At 43.7% G+C, this 13,427-nt stretch overlaps 1 protein-coding gene across 3 annotated transcripts in view; it reads right to left on the minus strand.

The window, feature by feature from the left end:
- mtmr14 (myotubularin related protein 14) overlaps window positions 1–13,427 on the minus strand; it is a 104,810-nt gene that overhangs the window by 55,191 nt on the left and 36,192 nt on the right. For all 3 annotated transcript variants that reach the window (XM_033037108.1, XM_033037107.1, XM_033037109.1), the window contains exons 7-9: window positions 7,750–7,823; window positions 6,253–6,323; window positions 130–204 (exon numbers count right to left, since the gene is read on the minus strand). In XM_033037108.1, coding sequence (XP_032892999.1) covers window positions 130–204; window positions 6,253–6,323; window positions 7,750–7,823 — 220 coding nt within the window. The remainder of the gene's footprint in view (window positions 1–129; window positions 205–6,252; window positions 6,324–7,749; window positions 7,824–13,427) is intronic.

Consider the following 13,427-nt stretch of genomic DNA (forward strand, 5'->3'; position numbering starts at 1 on the left):
GCCTACTCCTGCACCTATTGTCTTCAAACAGAAATGTTAACACTGTATCTTTTCATAGATACTGCCTGTCGAAATAAAAACAAAGGTTTCCCTTAAATGCAGAATCCAGAGTTATTGGAGCAATCTCACCTGATAATCCCTCCAGTCAATGTGTAGATTCTCGGTCAAGGATGGAGGGATATTCAATGGTGCATCAACAAAATCCTACGTAGAAACATGATCAAAAATGTTGTTACTGAACAGTACATATAACACACATTTTATACTGACCAGCGGTCACAGTCAGTGGTTCACAGCAGGGTTAACATGATTGTGAATCTTTTGCAATTCACATTGCTGCTCAGTATAAGAAGTTTCTACTCTCACTGAGCTCCATGATAGGCCTTTCACCTGAATCCCAGGCAACAGTCAATAACAACACAGAGGAGAGCAGGCAACTTCTTTCCTCGTGTGGGCCTGGAAGGATTACAATGTATCAAAGAGGAGATTCTCACTAAGGAAATGACCCCGAGTAGCTGTACAGCAGTTGATGTCATAACCAATTGATAGGATAACAAATAAAAGGAGATTTTAAACTGAATTGGGCTGGCCAGAGACTTTTTCTTTAAATGAATGCCAAATGTAGATGCAGTAAGATGCGTTCTTGTGCGGCAAAATACAGAAATGAATGCAGAAGATACAGGAAATTGAAAACACGCACCACCAGACCAGCAACGTGCCGTCAGGGTGGGTAAGGTAGGCCCTACTCTGAATAAAATTATAAAATGGTAATTATTAAATATAAATGGTAAAGGCACGGGAGAATTATGCCTATTTAAGAGATCGGTCTCTTAGGTAGGCATAATTCTCCATGCCTTTCATCCGTAGTAGATGTAACACGCGAAAGTGTGTTCAGCTCACGTGCCGTCGACGCTGCTCCAAGCCGTCAATGACAAGAGGAGCTGAAAGCAGCTGAAATTCTGCCTTTGCACCTTGGACTGCATACTGCGCATGCGCAGGTTTCTTGGCGGGTTTTTCAAACATGGATTGTCATTATCTTAAGAGTATCTTAAGAAGCAAAGGGAGAAGAATGGAGTTTGTGTCCAAATAATGTGGTAAGTAGATTTCTTTGAGCTATATGTTTTTAAATACCGTATTTCCCGGCAATGAAGACGCTATCTTTTACCCAAAAATAAGGCACGAATATTTACATGCGTTTTGAAGGCCGAAGGTTAGGTTGTTAGCCAAGATAGACTTGGCTATCCCTCAGTACAGCAACATCAAGAACGATGTTGCTGTATTGAGGGATAGCCAAGTCTATCACAGCGTGTTGGGAGTCTGGCCAGGGGTAAAGTTGCGGGGAGGGCAGGAGGGTTTAGAAGGATGAGGTCAGGGATCATGCCAGCAACTAGCTTAAGAGCGGGCGATGGATAACAGGACAGTGGGCGGTGGAGCTGGTACCCGGACGTGGCGCCGACAGACAAGAAGCCGAAGCAAAGAAGTCGAAGCCAAAGAACAGAATGGAAACGAGGCCGAAACGCCAATAAACCGAAAGAGTCCGAAGACGAAATGCCTAACTGAAAGGATGGGATGCCTAAATGCAAACTAACCGAAAGGGCGGGACGCCTAATTCCCACGGAACCGAAAAGCTGCGTCACCTAAAAGCAAACTTACTGATTGGCCGCTTTGTCGAAACACCACCTACCCGAAAGGCGGCGTCGCCTACAGGCCAAAGGACCGACTGCCACTCGACAGAAATGTCCAATAACGGACTTGACGTTGCCGGGGGGCGGGACTTGTCAGCGATTGGTCCAGACCCCCCGCGTCCATCACATCACTGTGAAGGCATGAACATTGTGCCAAACCTCCGCTCCACCCAACCCGCAGCCCGCGGAGGGTGGTCGTGGGAGAGTGGGGGCTGTCCCGAGCGATGCACACCTTCGGCCGCTTTCAACTTGGTGCTTGGGTTCTGATTGCCCAGTCACCCATGGCTTGTGTGGGAAAATAAACCCCACGCTCACGTCTCCCCCTTCTCTCTCCCCTCTTCCTTTGGCCTGTAGGCGACGCCGCCTTTCGGGTAGGTGGCGTTTAGACAGAGCGGCCATTCGGTAAGTTTGCTTTTAAGCAACGCAGCTTTTCGGTTCCTTGGGTTTTAGGCGTCCCGTCCTTTCGGTTAGTTTGCATTTAGGCGTCTCATCCTTTCGGTTAGTAGGCGTTTCATCTTCGGACTTTCGGTTTATTGTCGTTTCGGCATCATTTCCATTCCGTTTTTTGGCTTCTTTGCTTCGGCCTCCCGTCCGTCGGCGCCACGACCGCACACGGGTGGAGCTTACTCCTGTGTCAGCGCGAGTAACCTCAATTGGTCATTTGTTCGCGCTGACACAAGAGTAAGCTCCACCGCCCGTTGTCCTGTTATCCATTGCCCGCTGACCCACTCCACTCTATGATCTTTGCTCTTGAGCTGGTCCCCTCACTGCCCGGTCTACATTGAAAGACATGGACCAGGCAGTGAATGTCATGCAGTGTCACCCAGCGCAGCAGTTGAGCCCGTGTCCTGCTCCCGGTGGCAGTCGGAATTTAAGGATTTGCGGGAAGCGGCTGACATGAGCGAGGCCAGCGAGCGGCAGGAGAGGTGTTTTGAACGCCTGGTGAAACCCCACATTACTGCCAGCCTCCCCTCATCGTTAGACCCCCTCCAGTTTGCCTATCGCCCCAACCGTTCTACAGAGGATGCCATCTCTACCACGCTGCACACAGTACTCACGCATCTGGAAAACAATAACACATACGCCAGAATCCTGTACATTGACTTCAGCTCAGCGTTTAACACCATCATCCCACAGAGACTTGTGGAGAAACTAACCCTGCTGGGCCTCAACACCACCCTGTGTCACTGGATCTTGGACTTTCTGACAGATAGACCGCAGTCAGTCCGTGTTGGCAAGAACACTTCAGGCTCGATCACGCTGAGCACCGGCTCCCCTCAAGGCTGTGTGCTCAGCCCACTGTTGTTCACATTGCTCACACATGACTGTGCTGCCAGATTCAGGGACAATAAGATCATAAAATTCGCGGATGACACAACAGTGGTGGGACTCATCAGCGGAGATGACGAGTCAATGTACAGGGAGGAAGTGGAACAACTAGTGGACTGGTGCGGCAAAAACAATCTAGAATTAAATGTCGACAAAACGAAGGAGATGGTTGTCGACTTCAGGAGGGCGCAGCCAAAGCATACACCCCTCAACATCAGTGGCACTGCAGTGGAGAGAGTGGAGAGCATAAAGTTCCTCGGTGTGCAAATTACAGACAGCCTCACCTGGTCCAGGAACACCACTGGGACCGTCAAACGGGCCCATCAGCGACTGCACTTCCTGAGGAAACTAAAACAGGCCTCACTCCCCACCAACATCCTCAGGACTTTCTACAGGGGTACGGTGGAGTCTGTACTCACGTACTGCATAAATACGTGGTACTCCACCTGCAACTGCTCGGACAGGAAGGCTCTGCAGAGGGTAGTGAGGGGAGCAGAGAGGATCATTGGCGTCTCCCTACCCTCGGTACAAGAACTGTTCCAGAGCCGCTGTCTGAAAAAAGCTCAGAGAATTGCTAAGGACAAACTGCACCCCCTCCACATACACCTGGATCTCCTGCCATCAGGCAAGAGATATCGAAGCATCAAAGCCCGGACTACAAGACTGCTAAACAGCTTCCTACCACAGGCTGTGAGGCTGCTAAACAGTCACTCTGTACTCAGTCACTTGATTCTGCGGCTGGCACGGACACTTTAATAACTGGCACTGGCCACTTTAATAACTGGCACTGACCACTTTAATAACTGGCACTGGCCACTCAAATCAGCTGCCCCGGACATTTTTATGATTGGTTTATTGTATTTTAACGTTGTGTTTTACCTGCTTTTAACTATTTATTTATACTGTTCCATCAGGGACTGGATTGTTTTTAGTATTATGTGTGAAACGTTTTAAATTTCATGTGCGATGCTCCGCTATTCCCTGGAAAACGTCTTTTCATTTTGCACTGTACAACTGTTGCTTGCAAGATGACAATAAAGGTTGATTTGATTTCAGACGGAGAGCACTGCCAGAGGTGAGTGGGCAGGCAGAAAGCGCTGAGGTCCCGGCGGCCGCTCGCAGCAACCTGAGCTACTTCCCTCCCTGGCCACAATGTGGTGGCTCCGCGCCCGAAGCGCCGTGAGTGAGTGGGTTACTGGCATGATCCCCGACCCCCTCTTTCTCAACGCTCCTGCCCTCCCTGCAATTTTACCCCTGGCCAGACTCCCCACACGCTGTGAAAGGAACTCTCCCCCCAATTGGTCGCTTGAACTAGTATTGTCATTCAATACTATTGTCATTCAGTAATTCAGAATGAGGGAGGCTTGGAAGCCTTGGGCAAATTGAATTGTTACTTTCTTTGTTTTTATTTTTATTTTTTGAGCGTGAGAAATCTATGTCCCGCCAGCCTTCTTTCAAAATTTAGCAACTCTAAATGGGGGTGCGTCTTCGATGCAGATGTGTCTTCATTGCCGGGAAATACGGCACTTTATGAAGAGATATGGCTTTTGAAGACTTTATGAAAGTCGACTGACAGCTTACGGAGAGGAGAACAATCTGCGCATGCGCAGTTTTACATTTTTTAAAAGTCGACTGACTGCCTACCCTGAGTAATTACTCACGGCACGTGCCTGCACCAGACTCAGGAACAGCTTCTTCCATATGGTTATCAGGCTTCTGAATGATCCTTCCATAAGCAAGGGAACAGTAAGATTCATCTCCTCCTCATTGTGGACATTGGACTGTGCCTCTGGAACTGTTGTGCTACAGTGTTCAGAACTATATCTGTATTTTATCCATCACTCTACTTATTGCACTTAAGTTTGACTTGATTTTTGTTTATGTGTAGTGTTATCTGATTTGATTGGATAGCATGCAAAACAAAGCTTTCACTGTACCTTGGTGCACGTGACAGTAATAATCCTAACTAAAACAATGTCTAGAAAGTGCTAAGTACAAGGCAATATGTTAGTTTTAATTAAGAAATGAATGACGCAGGGGAAAAGCTGTTCCCTGGAAGCAGAGCAGCTTGAAATAAAGTGCTATTAATATAAAATTAAATGTCAGACAGAATAGAGAACAAGGTATACCTCGACACACACAGTTCTGAGGCTGCAGAATCCACTGCCAGTATTACTGATTAACAAAATTGTGTTCACGTTAAAGATTAGATTTGTCATGGGACGAAAAGGAGATAAAGGGATACAAACACAGCTTGGTTGCATTGCATCGTGGCCCTTTGCTCCAATGCAGGACAAAATCCTGCACATCTATGCTGTGTGGGAGGAAATCAGAACACCCTGAGAAAATCCACATGGTCACAGTGAGAACGTACAAACTCCTTACTGACAGCACCCTTAAACCCCTGTCTCACTGTGCGAGTCCACCCACGAGTGATCCCGAATTTAAAACAAATCAAACTCGTGGTAATCACGTAGAATTAACGTAGCGGGAACGTCGGAACTCGTGGACCTAACTTAGCGACTCGTAACTCGAAAGATTTTCACGAGTTAACAAGTTTCCCCGAGTACCTGTCGTTATGTCCACGAGTTCCGATGTTCCCGCTATGTTAATTCTACGTGATTACCACAAGTTTGATTTGTTTTAAACTCGGGATCACTCGTGGGTGGACTCGCACCGTGAGACAGGGCCATTAGTCAGATACAAACGCGGGCCTCTGGCGCTCCAAGGCAGGAACTCTTCCTCTGTGTCGCCCTTTCTGGAACAAATATCAGTGTAGTGGAATTTAAAGCAATCTTTAGCCTAGTTCCACAATTGCTATGTACGTTGGTAAAACCTTCCTTGCCAAAGTCTTAAATAATAATAAAAAATGTTGAATCAATAACATTATTGACTTTTTCAGATACGCCTTTAACTTACAAACTATTTTTTGGTCCAAACAAAATAACACTTTCTCTCCATGGGAATATAATGTACCAGGGTGTCAAAATGCACTTAATTGAGCCTTTTTGATTCACAAAATTTCACCTAGTGTACCATTTTCTAGGAATGCAACCGGTTCAAAGATTTGAGTGCACAATTTTGTCACTCATTTCCTTGCCACAAAATGCCCTCATGAATCAGCAACCTACCTTCTTAGGGCCTCCGGAATGGTAATAAGTTAAAAAATAAACAAGGTGAACAGGATGTGAACAAAGCCTGTGCTTACTTACAAACCTTCTGTCACGTGTAAGCTCACCTGGTTCCAATTGAACACCAGCCCTTCAGCTGTGTAATCGCGATCCTTGTAATCCTTAAAAAATTCACAACCTGCAGACAATGCAGAAGAAAATGGGTCACAGCAGTTCTTCACTGAGTTCTGGTTAAAATCCATCCATCACCCACAACACATATTTTGCTTGGGCAGCTTACAACCCAGCGATATGAATATTGATTGATCTAACTTCAAGTAACCCTTGCTTTCCCCTCTCTCCATCCCTCCCCCCACCCTAGTTCTCCTACCAGTTTCACTGCCTTGATTAATTTTACTGTTTGTATGCCTGCTCATCAGCCTACAATGAACCATTGAACATTTCCTTGATCACCGGCTGCTTGGATCTGACTTTCTCACACCTTACATGTTCTTTGTACCCTTCCATATCTCTAATTTCCTTCTCCACTGACTCGCAGTATGAAGGGTCTCAAGCCAAGAAGTCATGCATTTCTTCTCTCCAGAAATGCTGTCTTTACTACTGGGTTGCTCTGACATTTTGTGTCTATCTTTGGTGTAAACCAGCATTGTGCAGTTTCTTCCAACACATATATAGTAACTGATGTTTGTGGGAGATAGCCATGCAGAAACCGATTGCTGTATCTTCTACCAATACCACAGTGACTGTACTTCAAGTGCTTAGGACTGTCCTGAACTTTAGAAATACAAATACTGATTGTCATAAAGATAGATTCATGGCACTGGAGTAACTCAGTGGGTCAGGCAGCATCTCTGGAGAAAAAAAGATGGTGTTGTTTTGAATCAGGACAAGAAGAGTTCCGACACCCAACAGCACCCATCCTTTTTCTCCAGAGATGCTGCCTGACCTGCTGAGTTACTCCAGCACTTTGTATTGATATTTGTTTTAAACCAGCATGTGTAGTTCTTTGTTTCTACTGATTGTCCTACCTCTACAACTGCACCTGGGTTTAAATCGACTTACAAAAAAACAATTAAACATCTGAAGAATACATGAGTGAATGTTATGAAGTGAAATTTAAATTGGAAAAAATTACTCAGCATAAGTAATTATTGACCAATGAATGGACAAAACAATGATTTCTTTATCCCATATACATCACTCATCAAGAAATAATCCACAATTGCCAACACTTTTCCCAAAATATTTAATAATTCGAATAAATCAAATCAAAATGCTTGATTGCAAATTATTAAGAAAATTATAATCCAGGTGTGGTGCTGTGCCAATTTAAAAATTATAGTTATTCCACTGAACAGCTCTTAAAGAAACACTTCTCCAAGTTTAGATTGCTGTGTTAAACCGACAATCTGTTCTGTGGGCCATCTAAGACATAAACTATCAACATTAGCTCCCTGGTCTCGCAAAAAGCAGTAACCTTGTACTGCGTTCCACAGCATATACCCGCATTTATACATAAAGTATAATTATGCTTTAAAAAAAACATGAAGCAGTGACTTTATTAAGCTCTTCATTCTGCAAACAAGTTGCTGTGAAGTAATTACCTGGGTAAGGTATAGACAATAAGGTGAAATCTGCATACCGCTGTGCTTTGTCCACCTTCTCGGATGAGGTCACACTGAAAAGGAAAAAAAGGTCAACATTACTTTCAAGTTCCACACATCCCCAATTTCTCTCACATCCCACTCCATCCCGTTTTATTTTTTTGATTACTTGGTTATCAAGAGGGAGTGTATAAATGCAAAATTGAAAATATGCATCCCATTTGATATTGTCTTTATCACATTTTTCCACATAAGAAAGCTGGATGCTGAGTAGAACGAGACCCTGACAGAGGACATTGAAACCAGCCTGAAAATACACTTTGTCTATTCATGCAATATTAGTACATTCCACCAGCCACTGCCACTGAGTAATCCCTTGATTTATAGCCGGCTATAATGCTTATGATCTGGATTGAATATGCTTAAGATCATTGAATAAACTCATGGCTCTTAATGGGTCTAATCTGATTTTGTCTCCTGATCCGAGTATGCCTCATCAGCTGAGAACTGTTTCCTCTATTCCATTAGCCTTTGTAAAATGAATAATAGACTTCACCATGATGAGAAAAGTCCTATACTATGAGTACATTAACAAGTAGTCAGCTATACATACACAAATGGAAAAAGTTAGATGGAAACAATACCAATAAATTAATGCAATTTACTGAAACGTGCAATATCCATCATAGTTTAACACACAAAGAGAGACAAAATGCTGGAGTAACTCAGCGGGTCAGGCAGCATCTCTAGAGAAAAATAATATTTGACAGTTCGGTTTGGAACCCATCGTCCAATTCAAGACAAGATCTTCAGACGATCTGACCCAAAAAGTCATCTATTCTATTTCTCCTGCGATGCTGCCCGACACGCTGAGTTACTCCAGCATTTTATGTCTATTTTCGGTGTAAATCAGCATCTGCAGTTCCTCCCTTCATAACACACAAAAAGCTTCGGAACATGACCCGAGTTTCTAATAAATCAGTTCTGTTTTGCTTAGTTTCCCCTATCACATTGCCCCATCAATATGTATCACTGTTACACATAGACATTGTATACTTTTGCAAAGCAACATTAATCGTTTCCCTGGTTTATTTTCATCCGTCAAAAAAATGAGATATTTTTAAATTCTTCCAGCAACTCCAAATACATCCTGTAGCTTTGAGTTAAGACTGAAATATTGAAAACCGAAAGAGAAATGGAAACAAAATAAAAACTTGTGGATGAAGTTCTTCTAAATTAATCTGCCTGTCCCTTCAAATTAAAAACGTAGCTACAATCTGATCCCGCATCAGATCTACCACTGATCTGCCCCTCCCTCTGCATCAAAAAGGAATTTGTTTCAGATTCCTTTAAAGAGGGAGCAGGTTCTACAGAATTATGTTCAAACTTAAATATTTTCAAAACATTCCCATAATCTTTAAGTGAAAAATATTCACAAATATGTACCATGGAACATTATGTCCAAGGGAGACCTGCCATTTTAGATCAAAGTTCTTTAAATTTCTTTAAGAGCCAGTGACAGAAAGGAGTTCTGCATTCACCAGATCTAATCCAGTCATGGCAATGAGAGCTGTTAGCCCATATAAACAAAAAGGCCATTACGTTACTCCATCTAAGCAAAGTCTTGTGATGCTCACATGATACACATGATGCTTTGTGAACTTCAGAATCGCCAATCACACTTTTTGGTACAATGTTATTTTTTTTTTAATTAGACAAGCGAAACAAAAACATCACAAACGTGTGAAATGTGCGAGCATCACAGTTGGTAGGTAACAATTTCCAAATTGTACCATAAGGTATACGTTAACAATCAGCTCTGAACTATAAATGAGCGATTAGAAATCTGTATAAAATCTTACTTAGCCTTTCATTATTTTTAAATTGAGTTTAAGCCACTAAATAATACTTTATTTCTGTTTTTTGTTTTATAGCCTTGAATGCAATGGAAGATTTTTAGCATTTTTTTTTAACTTTGGAGGACTGTCGATAGATTTTCACATTCCAAATGAGCATTTGCAAAGTAAGCTGGCAGGGTTACTTGGGGGAGAAACATGAGGCAAATTGACAAAGTTTATATCAAGAAAGAAAACAATAAAGAGAAAGACATCATTACAACAGCTGTTTGATCATACTAGATCTAGGACAGAGTCCAGAATATTGAACCGATGTAAACAGCTAAATGAGAGTAATGTCTATCACAGTGATCTTTGTCGTAGATAGAGTTCAGGCAGCTTGTCAAAGACTGACATATGCAAGTTCTTGCAATGATATAGGATAGCCCAATTATGTGCGTTGTAAAACGAAGACCAAGACCAACCAAGAGACAAGAGTGTTTTATTGTAGCATGTCCCAAACAGAACAACTGTCTTACTTGCAGCAGCACGACAGCATAGGGGGTGTCATCCTGTATGGTATGGCTGCCCATCCTGCAGCTGTCCGTTTTCACTTCTTTTTTTTATTTTTAGTTAGTTGAGTTTTTGTTTTTCGGAGCTCTAATCTTTTGTATGTGTGGGGGGGGAAGGGGGAAACTGCTTTTCAGGGTTCCTACCTGGTCGGAGAGGCTGCTTTTCTCCAGGCAGCATCTTCGACCCGTCCTCACGACCTACAGCGGGCCTGGAGTGGCGTTTCCTGAGGGGACCGGCCAGAACCTCGGCTTCGGCGGCGGCACAACGCTGGAGCGCTATCGCAGAGCGGGCGATGCCTTGCCCGGGTCACCGCACTGGAACTCCGGTATGCTGTGATCTGCCGATTGGAACATCGCGGTGCTGTGGGTTTGTGGAGCGGCCAGCCGCGGGCGGTGGCGCTGACTTTAACATCTGGAGCCTGGGATCTCTCGCCGAGATCGCCAGTGGTGGAGCTCCGGTAAGGAAGCGGCCGTTCCAGGTATCTCAAGCCGCTAAGAGGATTCTCCCGACGCCGGAGCACCATCATCTGGCGAGAAGGGCCTGGAACATCGGGCCTCCGTAAAGGCGACTGTGGAGGCCTCAATAGGCCTGACTATGGGTGGACATGGGGATGGGGACTGGACTTTGTGCCTTCCCTCATAATGGGAATCATTGTGGGGGGATGTTTTTTATGTTTCAATTTCTTTATTACTGTTATGTTGTATTCTTTTTTATGTGCTGCAATGGCAATACGCATTTCACGACACCAATTGGTGTATGTGACTAATAAAGAACCTTTGAACCTTAGAATATGTAAAGATAGTACTCTGTCAACAATATAATGAACAAAAAAAGTACACACACACACACACACAATAGTGCCAGAAAAACAATGCCCCCATGTGTAGAAAGGAACTGCAGATGCTGGTTTATGCCGAAGAAACCCCTTCATAGACGGGGCTCCCCTCTACTTTCTGTCTGAAGACGGGTTCGGACCCGAAACGTCACCCATCCTTTTTCTCCAGAGATGAAGCCTGACCCGCTGAGCTACTCCTGCACTTTGTGTCTATACCCCAAGTCTATGTAGATCAGAGCTTATTTGGAGGTTGTAGTGTTGGCTGTTGGCTGTAAGGAAGCAGCTGTTCCTGAACATGGACGTTACGGTTTTCAGGTTCCTATATCTTCATCCTGATGGCTGGAGTGAAATGAGAGTGTGGCCAGAGTGGTGTGGGTCTCTGATGATGCTGGCTGCCTTTTTAAGACAGCGAATCCTGTAAATCCCTTCGATGCTCCAACAGGGGAAACAAAAATTTGTGACTAGTAACATTAAAAAGATTTGTAAAATGCATGAGGACCGCCCTACTAATTGCAGAACACAAGCCATCATCACACTATTTCAAAAGTTGCACACAACATTGTGATCATGTGTAGCAAATTCATACGGTACTAGGAGCCCCACTCACCAAATTATAAAATGGGAGAATGAAGACGCATTAGTGTAAGGAGGGATGGAGAAAGGTTGGCAAGAATAACGCTGTGCAGAATATTCCACATGCAGCAGAATAGATTGAGCCTCTTTAATATTGTCCATCCGAGTTAAGGCTGCTGTGCATTTATAATGAATGTGGCCCTCACACACTGCCCTTCTGCAGTATAGAGTTGCGCAAATGTTTGGGACTGCATGCTTCTTGTCATATATGGATGCAAATAGTAAAGGAACCAATTTAGCTGTCTGCATCCATGCAGAGAGAGAGCCTCCCAGCCATGCGGTACCTTACAGCATTTGATCAATTGCTGTCCATTTTCACACCCAAATTACTTTTAAAATATGATGAAGGTTTCTACCTCCAACATCCTTTCAGGCAATTTATTCTAGAACAGCACCAACTGCAGTGATTTTTCTCCTTCATCCCTCTCGTACAATATCAATGACTTTAAATCTATTCCTCAAGTATTTGACTAATGCTAATAGAAATGTAATAGATGGAGCAACACAGCATGGATATGGGCCATTCAGCCCATCACATTCATGCCAGCCAAATTCATCCCATCTTCCAGCATTTGGTCCGTGGCTTTCTATGCCGAGGCAATCAAGTGCTTTTCTGGACAGTTTTTAAATGGTGTCAGATCAATATCATGCTGTACACTAAGATTACCCTCCACAATCAAGAACTTCACCAATCTTCAGGTCAACTGCAAACTTTCTCATCATGCCCCTTGCATCCACATACATCACAAACAGCAAGGGTTCCAGGACTAATACTAGAGGACCCCCCCCCCCCCCGGACTAAAGAAACAACCCTCTACCATCATCCTCTCCTGTCGCCAAGCCAATTTTTGATGCAGTTTGCCAACTTGCCCTGGATCCTATGGGCCTAACTCTTTAGGCCCCTTTCCCAAGTGGGACTTTGTCAAAGGCCTTCTTGAAATCCATGAAAACTGCACCTACTGCTCTGCCCTCATCAATATACCTTGTTACCTCATCAAAGGAATTCAATTAGATTGATTAGACAAGATCTGCCCTTGACAAAGGCACCCAGGCTATCTTCAAATAGTTCCTGATTTTCTTAGTACCTGTAGTTATTAATCCTATCCCTCAGATTTTTTCCCCCAATAACTTCCATACGACTTATGTTAGGCTCACAGGTCTGCAATTATCAGTTATTTTCCTGCTGCCCGTCTTGAAAAGAAGAATATTCTCGTTATTTGTATCTCATGTCTCAACCAGGACTGCATCCCACAGTGGCCTGGAATAATTCTCATCCGCCCTGGAGAGATATCCACCTTCAAGCTTGCTATGGAATTAACATATCCTCTTTATGGAATCCTGCACTATAATTTCACCTTTCCCTTCGCCAAGTTCTCCAACTACAAAGTCTGTTTTTTATGCAAATACTAATGAAAAACATTCATTTAGGACCTCACTTTATATCTTCTCGATCCACACTCAATTGCACCCATTGTCCATAATGGACCGTACTCTTCACCTGATTACTCTTTAGTCTTTAACATACATTAAAACAAACCTTGGATTTACCTTCCTACTTTTAGCACCTTCTAAATTTTATTCAGCTCATTCAAGTCTCCCATTGCTCTCCTCTGTTCCACAGAAAACCACTGTACATCAACCAGTTTTCTCATAGCTATAATTTTTTACCCATGAAATATCCTTATAAATTCCCCAGCATCCCCTAAAAATCATATCTTTCCTGGAATGGGTGGCGCAAGCTGAACCCGTTGCCCAAGTGGCAATGTGGCCTAACTAGTGTTGCTTTCCTATTCTGATGGTCA

This window comes from Amblyraja radiata, chromosome 18 (genome assembly GCF_010909765.2).
Source record: "Amblyraja radiata isolate CabotCenter1 chromosome 18, sAmbRad1.1.pri, whole genome shotgun sequence".
In the NCBI taxonomy this organism is placed as follows: Eukaryota; Metazoa; Chordata; class Chondrichthyes; order Rajiformes; family Rajidae; genus Amblyraja; species Amblyraja radiata.